At 38.5% G+C, this 19,867-nt stretch overlaps 2 protein-coding genes across 18 annotated transcripts in view; one reads left to right on the forward strand and one right to left on the reverse strand.

Moving 5' to 3' along the window:
* Positions 1-76: 76 nt before the first annotated feature.
* On the reverse strand, positions 77-10,410 carry scel (sciellin). Of its 2 annotated transcripts, none has more exons than XM_071478927.1 (25): positions 10,236-10,410; positions 8,808-8,845; positions 7,975-8,083; positions 7,717-7,779; positions 7,500-7,571; positions 7,337-7,369; positions 7,192-7,218; positions 6,991-7,035; positions 6,824-6,895; positions 6,651-6,719; positions 6,376-6,447; positions 6,211-6,279; positions 6,055-6,111; positions 5,284-5,346; positions 4,787-4,840; positions 4,657-4,698; positions 4,508-4,564; positions 4,368-4,415; positions 4,210-4,257; positions 3,659-3,721; positions 3,401-3,463; positions 3,234-3,302; positions 2,393-2,501; positions 1,631-1,733; positions 77-1,497 (listed from the first exon to the last, which is right to left on the reverse strand). In XM_071478927.1, the coding sequence occupies exons 2-25, from the start codon at positions 8,830-8,832 to the stop codon at positions 1,481-1,483; spliced, it is 1,449 nt and encodes a 482-aa protein (XP_071335028.1). In that variant the 5' UTR covers positions 8,833-8,845; positions 10,236-10,410; the 3' UTR covers positions 77-1,480. The 2 variants fall into 2 exon arrangements, with proteins under 2 accessions (XP_071335028.1, XP_071335035.1); XM_071478934.1 differs by having other exon boundaries at positions 3,234-3,299; positions 10,236-10,341.
* A 2,972-nt stretch (positions 10,411-13,382) lies between these two features.
* mycbp2 (MYC binding protein 2) overlaps positions 13,383-19,867 on the forward strand; it is a 60,335-nt gene continuing 53,850 nt past the window's right edge. For 4 of the 16 annotated variants that reach the window (XM_071478761.1, XM_071478859.1, XM_071478874.1 and 1 more), the window contains exons 1-2: positions 13,384-14,288; positions 16,309-16,384. In XM_071478761.1, the coding sequence (XP_071334862.1) occupies positions 14,017-14,288; positions 16,309-16,384 (348 nt within the window). In that variant the 5' untranslated portion in view covers positions 13,384-14,016. Of the gene's footprint in view, positions 14,289-16,308; positions 16,385-19,867 lie in introns of all 16 variants that reach the window. The other 12 variants (XM_071478866.1, XM_071478883.1, XM_071478803.1 and 9 more) reach the window with 6 other exon arrangements.

Consider the following 19,867-nt stretch of genomic DNA (forward strand, 5'->3'; position numbering starts at 1 on the left):
ACTCCCATCACACCACTGCTGAGGAGGTATGTGTTATGATGTTTCCATGTTGTAAATGTAAACGGTATTTCTGATACTGATCAACAGGCCATGAATTTATTACATTCAGTTACAATTACATTTGTTTTTTTTATGAAAGCAGCAGCAAAGGCATTATTGAGAGAACCAGATATGATATTAGAAAACATCTATTTATGAATTACTAAACAGACCTAGAGGGCACAAGCCAAGGGGCCCATGTGGACAGGAGGGGGCAACCACAAAAACAGGCAAAACAACCACATGGAGAAACAAAATGACAACAAAGACATGCAAAACGACCACACAGAGGCAAAAGCAACTACAGTGACATAAAATAACCACAAAGGGACAAAAAAAAAAAAAAAAGACAATGGAGACGCACAAATCGACACAGGAAGAGATGCAAAGTGACCACAGGGACAAAAACAACCAAAAACAGACTACAAAGGATCACAAACTGAACATAGACTAAACAGCTACAAAAAGACAGAAAACAAAGAAACACTGTGTGGTCTGGTAAGTTTGGGTCAAACGGGCAACATCTGTATTGAGACGGTTCAACCAGTTGTTAGTCAGCTGTGACAAAAACTACCTCATGAAAACAAATAAACAAATCTGTGAAAACATTACAAAGTATCAAAAGTTTCACGAGAAAGAAATTATACATACAGAGTATTCATCAGAATACAGAAAGGTTACTCTGCTTCTTTGGTTATTAGAGAATGATTATATGATAGGAAACATCATATATATAACAAAAAATATGGCACTGTTGTTATGTTATCAGTAGAATAAATATCAATTTATTCAGTTAACATAAAACAATTAGAGGTTATATTTCTGTATAATTTAAGATTTAACTCAATTAATAATATTTAAAGAAGAAAATCTCTAATCTCTTCTGTTTTATTCTGTTCTACCAAATGATAAATTATCACATAATGCACTTATCATAAGAAATTTTGCTGTAATTGTACTGTTTGCTTATGAAGAGAAATATACCCCAGAACTGTTCTTCAAATGCAATATTTGAAGAGTAACATGAAAAGAACTGACACCTTTTACTATTTTTTGATAAAGATGCTTTGATTGCCTTTATTGCACACAGAAAAAGCCCCCGGCCCAAAATATTGCATTGTCCCCCATCATGTTACACACACAATCCCCCTACAGGCAGCAGACGTATTATAACATCATGAATGCTATCTTAAACTTAAGAAAGAGTACATACAGAGACAGAAATATCATCACAGCTACAGATAGCTGCAACAGTGTGTGCATGTTACAAAAAAAAAAAAGTTATCGAACTGTCATTTGTCAAAGCACCCAGATTATAACACCCATCATCTTGTAAAAGCTTTAGTGCAGGAGAACCAGTGTCACCCAAAACATGCTGGTAAACAGTCATTTCATCTTTAGTCACAGGTGCTAAATCTCCTCTAAAGGCTTGCGGGGAAACTCAGCGTCGCCATTTATCTGTGGGGAATAATGAGGATATCACCTGTTAAATTCAAGCTGTTTTCATTGTTTTTCAGCAAACAAAGTCAATTCAATGCACTTTGACATCCATAAAGACAAAGAACTGGGAACATTTTTTTTTTTTTTTTACCTCTAGTGACCTCAAAGCAGTTCTCACAGTGCACCATGCGTTTGTAGATCCACATGCTGTCCCCAGCTTTCAGATGACCCAGAGTGCTGTTACACACCTCGCACTGTTCAAACACAAACACCCACATGAGGAGGAGATACACGCTGAGCAGTCAGCTGCACAGTTCCCAATAATATCTTGTCGCTTTTACTCAAGTACCGCAGTAAAGTACCCCTTTGAGGCACTTCCGCTTTACTTCATTATATGCAGATTTATGTTTCTCCTCCACTACATTAATCTGAAATCTGAAAGCTGTGGTTACGAGTTAAAGGCTCTGAACACCCACTCAGGTTTTCAATTACTCGAGCTGATTAGACCTCTAGTCAGGTGTAAGTTAAATGGAAGTGTTCGGGGAATAACTCAGTGCACTAATATCACAGCTAAACCCACAGGTGTGAATAACAAAAGTAATGACTGGGTGATGAGAGTAGGTCTAATTAGGCAATAACACAAGTGAACACCTGTGTGAAGGTGCATAGGGCCTGTAGAGTTTTGAATACAGAACATATGATCACTTTATAAAATGTGATGCCACAACATTAAAATGCTGCTTATACATTAATGCATCAGTGGTAACTATCTGTAAAAATCGACAGTCCCCACTCTGCACAACGAGTGCATTTACTTTCAATATGTTCATTACGTCTTCCTGATAATGATTACATGGTTTCATTTAAGTAATATTTTGAATGCACGTTAAGAGACAAAAACTAATCTGCTCACTTTGAAGCAGGAGGCGTGGCAGTTGATCTTCAAGTCATCCAGGATCATTTTGGCATCACCGGTGAAGGGCTTACGGCAGTAGGTGCACAGGTCCTTCTCAAGCACCGTCCTGTAGGAAAATGATGATAAAGTGTTTCACCATATGAAATGAACATTAAGCATTCTGTAAACTCTACGTTCATTCTTGATCGTGGAAACAGTAGTGTGGCAAAACAAAAGCCCATGTGCCATTTCCATATGTGGGTTAAAAAAAAAACGGATAAATTAAGATTAGGCTGTCAGTTGGTTGGTCAGTGCACCACTTTGGTCCAGACTGAGATTTCTCGACAACTAGGCTACTGGGTGGATTTCCATGAAATTTTGTACAGACATTCATGGTCCCCAGAGGTGAATCCTAATAATTTTGGTGATCCCCTGACTTTTCCTTTAGGGCCACCAGCAGGTTGTCATTCTGGGCTTTTAGTGAAATATCGTGACAATAATTGGATGTTTTGGCAGAAAATCTTGTACAGACATTTGTGGTTTCCAGATGAGGAATCCTTATGACTTTGGTGATTACAACACTTTTCCTTTAGCGCCACTCCAAGTTTGACATTTTTGGTTTTGAGTTAAATTTTTGAGTGAACAGTCTCAACAACTGTTTAAAATTTGGTTAATTCCTGGCCGGTCGTACCCCCTTCAGAATTAATTGTAACAACTTAAGTGAGCCCTTAACTTTTGCCCTCATCATTTCTGCTTTAGTTTATAACAACATCCTTAACATCAGCATATTAGTATTGTCATTTTTTTGCAAAACTTCTGTTTCCAAGGTCATGAAAGACTGTTATCTCACTTTTCTCACCTCTCAGGAGATGCATACATACTCTTCGTGGAGGATTTAGAGTAGATTGAATCTGTGTCATCTGACCTGCTGTGAGAGTAAAAGTTATTAGCTGGAGTGTCGCTTTACTTTCATATCATGTTTGTACACCAATATTAAACCCAGTCATATTTAAGATCATCTAATACCTGCTGCTCCTGTATGATGATGAGGTGTAGACAGTGGGACTGGTGACACTGGTGTACTCGTAGCTGAACAAAGACAAAATGAACCGCAGATCACATGAGAGAATGGAAAGTGAAACCATCATTAGATTGCTAAGCCTCCTATCTGGAGTCCGGTCATGAGTAAGAGTAGGTGTGTGCGAACAGAGCAGATTAGCTGTATTTTCATCTGGTGTATTTGTATATGCGTGTGAGAGATAATGATAGTAGTCAAATGATTACCTGGGCTTGGTGGTGTAGGAGGTAGTTCGGGAGGATGGACTATCATCAGAGTAGAAGCTGTAACTGTGTGTCAAAGAGGCAGAGGAATGAGCTGGATACGAGTTGGACATGTATTTATTTATCTGACTTTATACTGTAATTAAAGTATTACTAATTTTTTTATATATCAGTATATATCAAATGTCTAAGTAAAGCTTGTTGATTGTCAAAAAGTTTGGAAGTTTAAAAGCTACAAAAGACAGGACAGTTATTGACAATATAGGTGAGAGATGGGCAAAGATACAAATAGCTAATGTTTATGTGTTGTCTACAGTAACTGAGCTCTGTTAAATATAACAACACAACACAACACAACAAAAATGAAGTGAAATGAATGAAAAATAAACTGAAAGATGCTCCTGATTAAATATTATTCTTTATGTAAATAATAAAATAGGTAAACATATTTCTGCTTACTATTACTTTTAAAAAAAAAATTGACGTCAACATTTGATATTTTACTACAACCAACACCTGTTATTTTAGGTGTGTTGCACAGTCAACACGTTTACCTGGTTCTGAGAGTGGAGGATGGTGATGTCAGAGCTGGGCTTTCTCCTCTAAATGACACAAAAAGATGTCATAAGAAAATGGGACATACTGTAACATACTGTACATACTGTACATATAAAGAACCACAACATTCTCGGTCACTTATTTTAAGACTCACCCTCTGCTGCTCTCCACTGTAAAAACCTCTCTCTTTGTGATGCTGGAGCTGCAGGCGACAATGACAATGTCTTGTGTAACTGACAGGATAATTATGTGGATTATTTGTCTTGTTAAAAGTCACTCACTGAGACACCTCACCTGACAGGAGATGTAATGCCTTTAGGTAGCAGAGTGTCATACAGGTCATCTTCAGCCCTGCAAAGATAACAATATTATAGGGTGATTACGAGTACAATCCCTATGTTTTGAGGGTGTATTTATTTTACACATAATTGGTAAAGGCTTACGTAGAAGAAGTCCTTGTTGTGGTTGTAGTTTTAATACCGTCCCTGAAAAAAACGAGAGAAAACTGTTTTATCTGACTGCTTGATATTTAATGTCCCTGTCATATGTGTAAGTTGTCGTGCAGTAACTCACCCGTTAGTGCTGCTTTTCACCGTCACATACTCAGTGCTGGAGACAGTTGTTTTGCTGTAATAAAACAAATATTACTTCTTACACAATAATAATAATAATCAATGAGTATAGCATTAAATGAAATGGTAATTTTACTTTAAGTCCCCCTAATTAACATGCAGCTATAAGGACATTTTAATTGCTTATTAATGTACAGTATTTGTCAACAATAATAATTTCTCATTTGCAGATGTATTTCATAGTATTACAACAGTGATTTAATACATTGCCATTCAGTTTATGTTTATACAGCAGCCTCCACCTATAGGTGTCCACAGGAGTAGCTACAGTCACAGATACATTCATAAACACTTACAACTACATTTTAGTGGCTTATAAACCATTTATTAAATGTTCATTGCACAGTTATAAATGCTAAATATGGGGAAATTAAACTTAAGTGTTGCCAATGAGATAACGACCGTCTTGCAGGTTTTATTAGTGACTGCAAACATTACCTTTCTGTGACATCATCCTTGATAGACCTGGGAATGAGTGTATCATAGAGTTTGTCCTCGGGGCTGCAAAGAAATAATTTCAACAAAGGGTAAATCATTTGTTAATCAGCAGTGAAGCTAACAGTAGCCACCTTTAGTGATTGGTCATACCAGACAGAGTAAGGCTATGTTAGCAAAAAGTGTATTAAATTGAGTAAGGGTGTTTTTTTAAATCACTTATGAATTGTACATTTCATAACAAGAGGAATGTTTCATTATTTGTTCCTTCAAAAGTTGCATGGTCCCACTTTAATCTAAAAAAGAAGCTACTATGGGAAGGATAATGTAACATAATAAGGGAATTATTACATCTTTCCATTGCAATCTTGGCTGTATGGCTGTAAGGCACAAAAACCCACTGAAGGGTATTGCAAGACCGCACCATAGACTCACACACCAGTCACACTCCGACAGCCTTAAATTAGCCTACATGTCTCTAGAGGGGGAGATGAAAATTCATTGTGTAACAGCTCAGGGACAGTATGTAGAGGACAAAGGCTCCCTGATGTGTGTTTAATTGTTTTGGGACAATAGTGGAGCTCTATGGCACAGTAATAAGATATATCAGGCTTTGGCTATTTAGACTTGTTAGCAGGACCAACTCATTGATGATTTCCTTATTATTTTTGATTTGTCGATACAGAAATATGATCAGTACATTCATGAAACTGACTTAAATATTATCTAGATAGTACACAGCCTGTGTTATACCCACAACAGGATGAAACTCACTCAGTGTCTGTGCTGCTTTTCACTACCACAGTCTCAGTTGTAGAGATGGTTGTTTTGCTATAAAGAAGAAAACATACCTTAGTACAGTACATAATTCTAATTGCCTGGTGTCATGATCAATATTGTTCATTTACTAGACTCATTTTGTAAGCTCACCTGTCTGTGGGTGAGAAATCATCCTTGATGGACGAGGGGGCGAGTGTGTCATAAAGTTTGTCTTCCGCACTGCAGAGAAATATAATATAGGCATGTTACATTATAGGTGATGGAGCAAAGAGATTTAAATTGTACTGTAACATCTTTTTAACAATCTGAATGTACCCCTTGTTGCTGGTAACAGTTGTCTCAGTCACTTTGGTTGTTCTGGTAGGTGAGAAGTTTGAGTACAGTGCCCTGTGTGAAAAAATGTTACATCTAATCAGCCACTCAATCACAGTTCAAACCAACATTATACGATCAATAAAATGTATTTTTTGCTTATGTGAGGTGATAGTTTCAGTACAGATTGCTGATGATATTTTTACATTGTTGTACTGGCACTTTTACCTCAGTAAGAAAAACAAAACAAAACAAAAAAAAAACTGAAACTTTTTTACCCTTTGCTTGAAGACTTGACCCGCTCAGTGAATGTCTCAGTCTTAGTGGGAGATTTAATCACTGGAGATCTGTAAAAAACAAACCAACACAAGAACACAGCCTTTTGTCATGAATCTGATACAGACTGAATGTGCAATAAGATGACACCTACTAATGTTGAAGTATGTTTTACCTAAGACTCTGGGTGGTGGTGATGGTGGTCTCAGTGGTTTTACCATCCTGGGTGATGGTAGTGGTTGTGGTACTAAAGGAAGAGCAACACAAAGGGAAAGTTACAAAATGTTTCAGCTTGCTATGTTTCCTGTGTTTCCTTGATGGTTTGAAGAATTTGTTGCGTACCTTGTCTTTGGTTCCTCTGTAACAATAGTCTTGGAGGTGGTGGTGCTGTAGTGACATGATAAAAATAAAGTTACACGTTATCTTCATTGTTTCTCTGTTGACTTTTTGCACAGGGTGTAATAGTCTGGAGTTAAAAAATAAATAATAATAAAAAAAGTCACTAGATATTGCACTATTAGTTGTGTTATTATGAAAATGTACCTTTTGGTGTAGGAGGATGGGAGGGTGCTGCCAGTAGAAGAGAGGCATTGTTAAACCACAGTTACAATTACTGACAGTACATTGACTTGAATATAAAAAAAGTGAAAGGCAAAAAATTATAATACTGTTTATATACTGCACCAACCTGCTCCTCAGCTCATCCTGACTGCCACTGAATCTGCAAAGATAGAAATCACAATTGATCTTGTCACAGTCTGGTCACATACAGTCTGGTAATGTAAAGATAGTCCAGTAGATTCTAGCATTAGCGTTGGAAAAAGATACCAATATGTTTCTATAAATGATACCTCTTGGTGAGAGCCTGCACAGATTTTGACGTGCTTGTGGTTTTGGTGGTTTTTGTTTCATCAGCCTCTGAGCTATGAGCAAAATACAATAAATTACATTAAATAAAAGTAACATGACTGAAATTATTATTTACATTACACCCCATTCATCACAGTAACTGATAGCTTTCCATTATTTTGCCCTTTATTTGAGGAAAAGTCGAAACATTTCTCTTACCTCTCAAGAGTTTCATTAGATCTGTACCGGCTCAGAACAGATTTGCCAAAGTTTGGGTCCCGGCTGAAGGAATTCAAAAGGATAAGAAATGAATTCCCTCACACTCCCAGAGACGATTCAACCCTGTGACTTGCAGGAGGCTTTTTTAAGATGAAACACTGATTCAGTTGAGCTATGAACAAGTCACACCCAACAGTTCCAGCCATTCCTGAGATTCATGTGTGTAGCATTTCTACTTCTATTATTTACACAACTTACTCGACAGCTTCATCCTCTTCGTCAGGTTTTTTGATCCAGCTGTTGTCTTTCAGAAGAGATGTCTTCTTCTTGCTGTCCTCAATTGCCTGGCTGGGCCTGGTGCTCCTGGCTGCAAACACAAGACAAGGAAAGTGTGAGGGTCTCCAGCTGACAAAATGTAATCTCAATTGAAGTCACACAATTTCACATTTTTATGTACTGAAATATTATATGGTTCACCTACACACTGGGCAATATACATCTTAGCATTTTAATTCTTAGATTGCATATATTTATATTTTTCCTTGAATTCTTTACATTTGTTTTTTCTAATTCATATTTGTGCTGTTATTTTAATCATTTTATTGTACACAAGCCTTTCTAGCACAGCCTCAGAAATGCGCTGTTATTTGTTTTTGTTTTTTTTTCATCCCATTTTATATTCATTCATTTTTATAACCTCTGTTTCTTTCGTGCTTCAGTATCAAATTGTTTATTGTTTTATTAACAACTTGTTCAGTCATCTGTAAAAAACATTATTTCAATTTCATTACGCTGCATTAAATGTTCCATGCAAACAAAGTTGGACTGGCTGACTGATATGACACCTGCAATTGCTGCACATGTTACAAGATTTCATTTGTCAAGCACCCAAACAATATGTGCCGTGAAATGCAAGGTGGCTGCGCTGAAAGATTAGTGTGGAAAATGAAATAATGATAAGAATGAAAGGTACAACAAGAATCTGCAATAAAAGAGCAAATAAAAATCATGTGAAAAATATGAATACTTGGCAATATGTGGACTTAAAATGTTTTTTATTATTTCATTAGTTGATGTTCATGAATACTTACTTGTCTGGGACGAATACCTGCTCATCTTGTAACTTCACCTGTTAAGTGTGAAAAAACAACAAGGGAACTTATTACATAATGAAACTACAGTATATTAGCCACTAGGTGGTACTGTGGACTGAACGGTACTATGTTAGAGTTCAACCTGAGATCAGTGTACATGTAAACACAGCTCAAAAAACGTAAGAGTCGGTGCTTTAAATCCACAGTGTCTCTGTATCATTTTGTCTTTTCATAAGCACTGAAATGCATGTTTTCATCAGGGTGGGTGTGTGAACGTCACACTGGGTTTGTCGCTGTTCCTGTAGTATATCAACTTAAGTTCTTAACTCACCCCAGACTCACTGATTAATCCCTAAACTGGTTTGTCTTGATCTGAATCGACATGAAGACACACCCACCCTCCATAACACACCTTGTCCAAACACACCTTTGTCAGCAAAACAGAGGGGCGTACCAGTAACATGCCATTAACTCTTGATGATAAAGATAGTGCCCTTTCGACTACAATCCACACTCCAGCACAAATGCTTTCATATCAGAAGCCTGAAGGCAGACATATGCAGCTGTGAGGGAAGTTATAACAGTGAACATTCAACATTTGTCCAGTTATCAGACACACGATCTATTGTCTGAAGACTTTCATTTGTCCCAAAACAGTGTTCAGTATGTCTACATTATTTTTGTTTGTGTGAAGTAGTTTTGTATCTCTTGTTGTAATGTGTATGACAGACCCATATAACTGATGTCTTGAGTGAAAGAGCTGAAACAGAACTAGTCGGCCATTCTCAAAAAGTAAATTATTCTAGGGCAGATTCAGTTAAATCTCTTGTTTTAAGAGTTTGAGTTAAAATGTACTTAGTTATGATTTAAATACAGTGTCCAATCCTGAAATATCCTTGAAATATTTCATGGATATATCATATTGCATGGCAGAGTTTCATTTTGTTTGGCTAATGAAAACTTTTTCGAGACAGAACGTGCTGCTCGACTGTACAGACTAGCACTGTAACAATGCTGATTTTTTTAGGTTTGCTTTTCAAGAACTCTACAGCAGTTATGAGATTCATATTAAGTAATATCCTAGAGTGTGTGTATATGGGTTTCATGTCCCAGTGTCTAGCGTATGAATGTATCAGTAGAACATGCATTTCTAAACCCATGGTAAAGTCACTAAAAAAGGACCTTCTGTGATGAACTACAGTTATAGTCGCACCATTATCTGATCCTCAGATACCATATAAATTTATCTGTATTTTTTCATAGTCCATCGCCCCTCACTGTAGAACACACTATCTCAAGGACCTCAGTACCATACATAAACTCATCCATGCGATTAAAGACATTTTCACATTAATGGAAATCACACGCACATTAATGGACAAACAAGAAACTGTCAAAGGATTCAGAAAGAGACTGGGCACGTACCTCCACAGAAAGTTCTGGAGCTTGCTGAAAAGACAGTAATCTCTCACTACAGTTCTGCTCCCAACACCTGTCTGTCACTCTGCAGAATGCAGTGTCACTCCTCCTGCTTTAATGACAAGGGAGGAGATTCCAAGGCCACCCACGGGTGTGGCCTCACACAACAATCAAAGAATACACTCACTCGTCCTCTCACTCCTTCCATCATCACCATATGTGTCTTAATAATTGTTCCACTCTCTGTCTGTAAGTTGAAAAAAATGGATTTGGGTGGGGTGCTGAAGGACCTGTAATTCAACTTAGTGTCACTTGGTGTCAAGGAAGCAGAACAGCAAAGTGGGTGGGTGTGCTTCTTTGAATTACTATACCACTGAACTGAATGGAATATAATTTCATTGAGACATTATTACATATGAATCTCCTATTTGAAACATTTTATCCTTATACACTGTGACATAAGTCAAGTCCAAGTAAAACTATAATAGATATATTGACCTTTAGTCGAGACACAGTATATGACTGACTTGCCACTTGAAACTTAACATGATTAAAAGGCCCCTTCCAAAGTATTACCCTGCATTATGCCTGTATATTATTCTCCTGCTGACTTTTTAATACAATACCTGGCTAACAGTGGACATTACTTACCTACGTATGGCGATAAAAGTCCTGGAAATTTAAGGTGGTTTAAACTCTAGTTTTCGTTGAGGTCTGATAAATGTCATTATATCTCAGATGAGCACTTAGGCTTGAACGGTCAATCAGAAATAAACTCACAGGATGGGCACATGACACACCACTGTCCACCGATACCTTGGCAGGTGTCACCACATCCTTAACTTTGAATGAGACTATTAATATCATGTATGAATATACAGACCGAGGCTAATTGATGCACAGAGTCTAAATCATCAGGACTGCACGTAAAACTTAAGTGACAATCAGGGTTCGAACCATAAATGTGTCTGTGAATGGAAGCTTCAAGAGTGGGAGTGCCTTGTTTTGGGTAATCTAAGGTATGAAAGGTGCATAGCATGCCAGGGTGTGACAGCATGATACTGATAGGTGAACCCCTCCTAGTCATGGTGACGGAACGCAGGGAATGTAGACTGCCCTGCACTCACCAAACTACGAGGCTAACTGTCAAAGGTCATGACACATTTTTAATAGACAGGCATTTGCATATGAACAAGCATGCGTTTTTGAAGTTTTGCTCAACTAATTTAAGGCATGTAAATGTAAAATATTATTGTCTTTAATTCATTGGCCGACAATAATGTCTTGCTTACTCAGTGACAGTTGGTGGTGCTAGAGTTACAATGGTGTAAATGACAACATTGGTTGTGCAGCTCTATGAAAATAAATAAAGTTGCTCAGGGCTATACATCATTCTTCTTTCATTTAGTCAAAGCAGCAGGAATTAGTGTAACCTGTACTATGCTGGTGACTGAACGGGATAGTCATGAGTATGATTTTGAACTGAGACAGACTAAGAGCTATGATGTCAGAACAATTGATGACACTGAACCACTTTCATATCAGTCCAACAACCTATCTAGACCCTTATACTAGCCCTGCTTCCTGGGTGTGTTTATGGCAACTGGATTTCATCTCTGCTAGTTCAGTGCACATTGGTCGCCCAACCTGTGTCATCATCTTGGCCTAGATATCCTTCCCCTCCTGCCTCCATCCATCCCTTAGCTGGACAGAGCTGAGACAACCAGGGGTTAAGTGAGCAACCTCTGAATGTGGCTGCGTCTTTCTCATCGAACCATTTTCTTTTTATAACCCTCTACCTAAAGACTACTAAGGACAAGAGGGACAGTGAATGTCAGCAGTTTGTGATCCAGCATATTTATGGTGCATTTACAGTAGACCATTACAATACATTTAAACTGAGCTCCTTTTCACTTATACTATTTCATACTGAAACCCTACTAGCACAGTCCCTCAGTTTTATGTTCATAAATTCCTCTGTTAAGAGTCAGTTGTCATCACTGATACATGCAGCTACTCTGATACTGCGCATGATAATCTCCGAATGCTTCCTGGGTTGCTATGAGAAGAGACCTCAGACCAACCCCTCTCTTGTCATTGGGCTACTGCAGTGCCTTGCAGCCAATAAAGCACCACTAGAGCCTGTGCAAATCTCTTCCCCCCTCTCTCTCTCTCTCTCTCTCAATAAATAAATATACATCCACATCCACATGTAAATACATTTATACCACCTTTTTTAAAAAGATGTCGTACTTTTCCATTTTGACTGCAAGAGGATCTAGTAGAATAAAGCATTTGGAAAATTGACTCACTAAATACATGTTCATAAATATTACCAGTCGAGTACATGTCTAGGTGACATATTATATACATGTCTGTGAAATCTGCACTGCCTGCAACTGTTTTCTGTGTCCACATTTGCTTTGGAGAGTGTTTTTTGGCCCTTACCACCATTTTGACTGATGTCACCACAACACACAGTATCTCCCATTTTCCCCGTCCTGCTGTATTTCTGCTCCTTCTGCACCCATGTCTCGCCCCTGTCAGTAGGAAAATAAAAATGCAAGTATTGCCATCATGATAATCTGCACGCTGCATTACTGAGGCACTTCAGTACTTGCCATGCCATTTTATTCTTTGGCAGATGTGAACATATAATATATTTTCACTGATACATATCTCACTGAGTGTGAGCTACATCATCTATAGTCATAAAAAAGGCGCATCATTCACAGTTGGTAGAAGGGGGGTTGGAAGAAGGCCTGCTCAGTGAAGGAGACCTCTGTATCATGACCATGATTTCATCACAAGGTGGCTGCAATCCTTGTGCAAACCGTTAAATTGCCTAAGAAGGCATGTCTGAGATCAAAGGGCAACATTTCACAGTTACTCAATGGTCACTGGAGAAGGAAGTGGAATACAGACACTTACCATGCAGCTGGTATTACAGAAGTAAATGGGCTGTACAGGACTGACAGGAGCAGAAAGGAAACTGTGACGTGTAAAATCAAAGCGGTCTAAACACTGTTTTTAGAGACCACACTAGAGCTAGTGTCTTTTCTGTGGGCAACAAATCATTTAATCGCTTTTAAAAGCCAATTTTAGATCAAACTGGGAGGGGCTCTGGATGGGCCTCTGCAAATTAAATGTCCATATTTAAACTGCACACAGTGTGCAAAGCAACCCATGTGATTATATCTGTCTGTTAGGCTATCTTTCATTTGTGTTTTTATGAAAAATAAACTATACATGGGAATAGTCATATACAGGGAGGTCATTATTCAAATAAATCAATGATAGCATCGCTCGGTTTGGTCGTATGAAAATATCCCGGCATGCTAGCGACGCAAGACTTAGCTAGGGAGGGGAGGGATGATGGAGCTAAGATGGCAGCCCAACTGAGGGTGCTGCCTCTTCGGGGTCAAGAAATACTGAAGGAGCTAATAAAACAGAAACACGACAGGGCGGTTTTTTGGAAATGAATGGTGCCGTTTCTGCGATTTTAAAGGAAAATTTGTTATGGCTTGAGAAGATATATTTTCGGACGACAAGCACCGTGTTGACGCTGTGGCCGGATCGGAAGACCGTGGCTGCACCACCAGACTAGCTAGAATTTGCGCTTATAATAACCGTGCACCGTGGATGCTAATTGTGGTATTTCAGCGACTTGGGATGGGCAAATGATGTGACATGTGGAGGATTTAATGACAAGCGGATTGCGTCTGATGGCTAGATGTCATCTAGCTGTGATATCTTTTGAGTGATATATGCATTGTTCTCCAAAACGATGATGTGTGCTGCTGCGGCAGCGGCCGCCGGTGGTGGGATTCTGCCCTCCTCATCACCGTCGATGGGGCTGGGTGTCAGGGTCATTTCTGGAGCAGGAGCCGATCTCTGCACCATTGGTTCGGGTATGGGTTCTTGTCCGACACCCGGAGCCCAGTCGGATTGTCGGACTCGGTACCAGCTATTACTCTCAGGACGAGCTCTGGCGGAAAGATATAGACGGATTTATACCACCGCTATCAGCGATAAAGAGCAAGGGATAAATCAAGGAAGGTGAGTGGTTAACGTGAAAAATGTAGATATCGAAGACGTTGGTCTGTCATTTGTGTGCTAACTGAGCTAACGACCGTAAGCTAACATTAACCCTTGCTCAGCGGTACGTCGGTTAATATCAGCGACACAAAGTTATTCATTATTCATCATTCGTGAGCTGTTCGGACCTTTGTCACACTAGACATTGTTTTGACTACTAGCAATATGTCAGGAGCTCCCTAATTTAAGTGCTACCTGTTATGGGGGTCAGCTTGCTAGGTAGCATTTTGGCTTTGACTTCCCTAGCTTATCGGTGTGTCAGCTAAGCTAATGTTACGTTACTACACCCTTGCGCGGGGGATTTGCACTCCGGGTGCTCTGGACATTGTTTATTAGCCAAACATTGACACATTGACATTGAAATAAAGACACTACCCACTTGTAATCGAAAAGGTACACTTACACCGGCTAATATCCAAAACAAGCTAGCTGGCTAACTGTCATGACAGCAGTTTGTCAGTTTGTTTTGAGTAAATAGCTGCTCCCTGGCTAAACGTAAACAAACGAACTGCTTATATAATGTTGTAATTTGTTGGTAAACATTTTAAACACTCCTTCCTGGGATTGTCACCAAAATGCACATTACCTAAGTTGTCATTTCATATAATTTGATATAGTGAGCTGTGTGTATTTAGGCCCAACGGCGTCACTGTTTCGATAGCTAGCGAACGTTAACGAACGTTGAGAAGCATCAGCCCTTCCCCAGGTTATCTTAACTGGAGTTTCACCTCTTAAGAAAAAACACAGCGTATAATGAGCGGACATACATTTAAACGCACAATGAATACAGCCCATAGCGCTTAAAACGTCAGACGTATTTTGGTGAGGATGTGTTGGGTGGTGGATGAACTCATTTGCTTTTCTGGCATAAGCGGGTAATACAGTTACGTCATTGTCAGTCAGGTTGTAGACTGAGTAGCTGGGTCGTTGCAGCATCCTCCCTCACACTGAATTGTTTTTCTCAGCCTGCCATGTACAATGCTTACTGTCAGCATGGGCCAGTACAGTGGTATGCAAAAGTTTGCATACATTTTTTTTTCTGTGTAATGGAGTAAATACAACCCCTGCAGCAAACACACATTAAATGCATTCTGACTTTTTTATTTTACTGTCTAAAAAATAGAAACAATAATTAAACAATAATTGAGGTATGCACAGAGAAACATCGGTTGTGTATGTATAACCATGAATCACTACTATATGAGAAGTGTGATGTGCCTCTTTTTATTTTGTTTTTCCTCTGGACTTCATCTGCTATATGTAAAGATTTGGCTTCTACAACAAGAGAGTGATCCACAGCATACCACAAAATCCAACATTAAAATACTTAAAGTTTAGAAATGCCCCTCACAGTCTCCCTACATTACTGTCATTGGACCACTGTCTCCTTAACCGACCTCTGAATTCATTGGTCCATACAAATTAGCAACAAGACAAACACAACCTCAACTTCTCTAGAGTTGTTGTCATATTGAACAACCATTTGATTTGACACCAATCTCTCAGCTGATAATGAAATGTGTTACCTGCACAACCTGTGTGTTCAAAGGGTTGAACAATTTAAAACTACTTTTCTATGGTGACAGGCTATCACAAATCAAAACACAGTTGCTCTGTCAAGAGGTACAGAACACACACACACACTGCAGAACAGTGGTGAAACAAAGCGCATTGTTCAAACTTGGTGAGCAAAAAATGTACATAATTGTTATATTAACACTGTTAACCCTTGTAAGACAACAGCAGATTGAAGAGGCATTGGTTTTTGGATTCAGTAGTGAGTCATAATCATTCAAGATGGAATGGATTCAGGATTGCAATGGTTATTCTGGGAAAATTAGGAAAGGCTTGAAGACGAATGTGTTTACCATTATCTTATCACAAGCATTTCATAATAAAGCTGTGCTATGTGTTTGACTGTAACTGTTGCTGAAGCATACAGTGTATTTTTCAATACTGAGTGATCACTTTATACTTTCAGGGGAAAGAAGGCTTTGAGTAAGAAGAAACTCAAAAGGCGACAGAAAGTCAAGTCAAAAGTCAAATCAAGAACAAAGGTAAGAGATGCCTTATTGTCTAAACAAATACCACACGACTACACACTTTTCTATGTAATGCTGTGGTTGCTGTATTTATATTTTGATATTATTGACATGTTTGAGGGTTTTTAAAGCCAGGGCTACACTGTGCAACTGCAATTCAACATCCTCAGTGCTACTTAAAGCATTTCATAGACATAATTAAATGTCTACATGTACAATTTTGCTTCTGAAAAGCATTAATACAAACATGACTGACAGTCAATTTTCAACAGCCTTGGTACGCCCTGGTTAGTCCTCACAGCTGGTCCGACTCTACTGAATGAATTTAACAGATTGGAATAAGATTAAAGATGTGGTTAGATTATCTGTAATCTGGAAGGTGTTTGGCTGAATCGTTATTTTCATTGGTGGGGTTGGTCATGTGCCAGGAAGCTCATCCACACATGAAGCTGGAGAGGTGGATAGACAGAATGTGAGACACATGGGAGTGGCTCTGGCTGGTACATGATGGCCTGTTGCCGAGCGACCTAATGTGTTCCACATCTCCACGGCAACAGTTGCCGGCCTCCATCTCCTTCATCCGAAGAAGGAACGTAGTCTGTATCAGAGGATATGGTTGTGTTTTTGCCTCTGCTGTACACTTTGCACAGACAACGTAGTTTAACTAGTTGATCCCCAAGTTGTGTCAACAAACATAATCCACTCACATTATATTGACTCGTCTCTTTGCTGTTTTTAATTAATTTGTTGTTGTTAATTGCACCAATCACCAGAAAAAATTCCTTGTATGTGAAAACATACTTGGCAATAAAACTGATTCTGATTCTGATTCTGATTCTGATTCTGATTCTGATTTTTCTCAGAGAGTGAGAGCCTTCTCTGTGGTTGGTCTGTAATATTGTTAGTCAGTGTTTGAATTTAACTTCATTAGACATGTTTTTTCCAACAGCCTGCAGACAGGCTAAAGTGATTAATTTGATAGTAGCAGAGAAGGAGAGAGGCTTTACTACTTTGTCAGCTTTTAACCTCAAAACGATTCCAGTCAGACAATTCAGCATAGAGTGCGATAGTCAGTTAAGTTCTCTTCAGGTTGACTTCAGTGAGTTGATGTCGTGGAACATTATCAGATATTATTTTGCAGACACAGAGAAGTGAGTGGTAGGCACGGCTGGCTGGCTGTCTGTCAGGCAGGGAGGCAGGCAGGCAGGCAGGCAGGCAGGCAGGCATAAAATCGTGGGTAGTTACACGAGCAGTCATGCTGTATGTGTTGTCCTCACTCTTGCTCTGTCACGCCTCGGCATAGTCAGACAAGAGTGTGATTTCAAAGGGCCTCTTCTCCCCTTTTTGTCTGCTTCTGTGCTTATAAACATGTGAAAGTGGAGTCAGAACAAAAGACAAAGCATAAACACTCATCATCCTAATGAAGAGGGTGAAGTAACGTCTTCTGTGCAGACAGATGAGTGATTTGCCTTTTTCAAAAACTATAATTAAAATAATGTAATGGTACAAAATAATACATTCAATAAAATAACATAAAAATCTATATAGTTCCCTTATAATCTACATAATAATCTATAAAATACACCTTTGCCATTTTTTTCAAAACTGACATACTTCATTAAAGAGACTGGCATAGGTAACAAGTACCTATGAGTACTTTATTTATTAATTTGTTATCAACAAGATTAGTTTTCATTGTATTAGAATATTCATATTGTAGCATCTGCAAAACATCAATTGCCAACTTTTTTTTAGAGCTTTATTGTTTTTATTCCAATAAAGTATTGTTGGGGAGGATAGGAAGCTAAAACCAGTTAGAAAGAGATTGTGGTCATGATTAAAAGATAGAAATGTCTACACTGACAGCTAGTATGTGAAGAGAGTCAAGCATGGCTGGCTGATATTAAAGTGAAGTACTCATGTGCCCATCCACTTCCTTGACCTCTATGTCCTTATTTTTTAAATTTTTTATTATTTTATTGTCACACTGCTTCCTTCATTCAAACTGAATATTGCTATTGACTGGTCATGCAGAAGAGCTGCATCAAAGGTAATTTGTAGGAAGCTGAATTGAATAGGATATACTCGTAACCTAAAATTGACAGAGGTTAGGTCCTGGATAATCTGAACTAGATGTGACAGAGAAGATGGCAAAACAAATGGGCTAGTAAAGTCTAATTAAATCGTATATGATCTTACTTTTTAAATAAGTAATAAAAATAGACGGACTTTTAAAGTTTATGTTATTGGAATCTAAATTATTTGCCATTTTTGGGTATGAGGGCTGGTATCCCCAGTCTGTGCCTTTCGTGTATTAGCATTAACATAGCACTTGCATCACAGAGCTAAGCATCCATTTCTCTGAAAGATAAAGCCACATCACCACATCTTTATCTGTCAGAGAAATTGATGCTTAGCAGTGTGACTTTAATGTATGGATAAGTATGGAGACCAGAGGTTAAACACTGACCAATTACATTTTGTATAGCTTAATGTTGAGCCTACGTAAAGACAGTGATTTTTGGATGTCTATTAAAGGATTTTCCTATTTTCCTAATGATAAACTGCACGAATGTACTCATTTTAATTGTTGTAGTAAAGTAATCATTCCATTGAGCCTCTGCATTGGAAAACACACCTTTTATTCCTCTTTTCTTATTTTTCCACAAAGTCAGAAAGCTGAAGTGTGGAGATGACTTAAGTGCGGTCAGGGGCTCCAAAACCAGCCTTTTCCAAAGCTTTTATGATGGCCATTAAATCATCAGTGAAGTGCAGACACAAACACAAAAGAAACCATCAGGAGAGCAGCATGTTATGGGTTGATGCTATTACAAAGTGAGAAGTAAACCACTAAATATCAGCAGATCACTGGGCTTTGCATGTTTGGATTTCCCTTTGCTTATGTACATCATCACATATCTCAAAGGTGTCACTTTTAATCAGAAGTTTCTGGTGTTTTTCTTTTCAGTTTCAAATTGAAAACTATCAGCTCCAGTGAAACCTGTCAAATATAATTTTCACTTGCATTGTGAGGACCACAACGTACATCAGGCATGCTCTGCATGCAAGATGTAACCTCAGATATGGATCAGATGCAGTGTAACATATTTGAAATTGGTGATTGTGTGGAAAAGTCAGTCCATGCTTATCATGAATATCAATCACAAACAGACTGTAGGTGTGGAGTTGGAAAGACCTGGGTGTGTAGCAGACAGAGAGGGTCTGCTATAAGATGCTTTTGAGTTGTATTAGGGAAATTGTTGGATCCATCATTTTCTTTTGGAGCTTTGGCATGAAAGTGTGGATAGTTTGGTTTCAGCTGCTAATTGTATCACACCTTTAAAGCAGAAACACTATACAATAATTAAACCAGAGTAAATTGTAAATAATGTGAAGCGAATGAAACGCATCTCAGCCAATGTCATCCATTTCCAGTGTTGTAGCGCGAACAGATTCTGAACACGTAGTTGCACTCTCTGTGTCATTTAGCTGCAAACT

This window comes from Trachinotus anak, unplaced genomic scaffold (genome assembly GCF_046630095.1).
Source record: "Trachinotus anak isolate AG129_WGS33_773 ecotype Australia unplaced genomic scaffold, CSIRO_AGI_Tana_v1 ptg000001l, whole genome shotgun sequence".
NCBI lineage: Eukaryota > Metazoa > Chordata > Actinopteri > Carangiformes > Carangidae > Trachinotus > Trachinotus anak.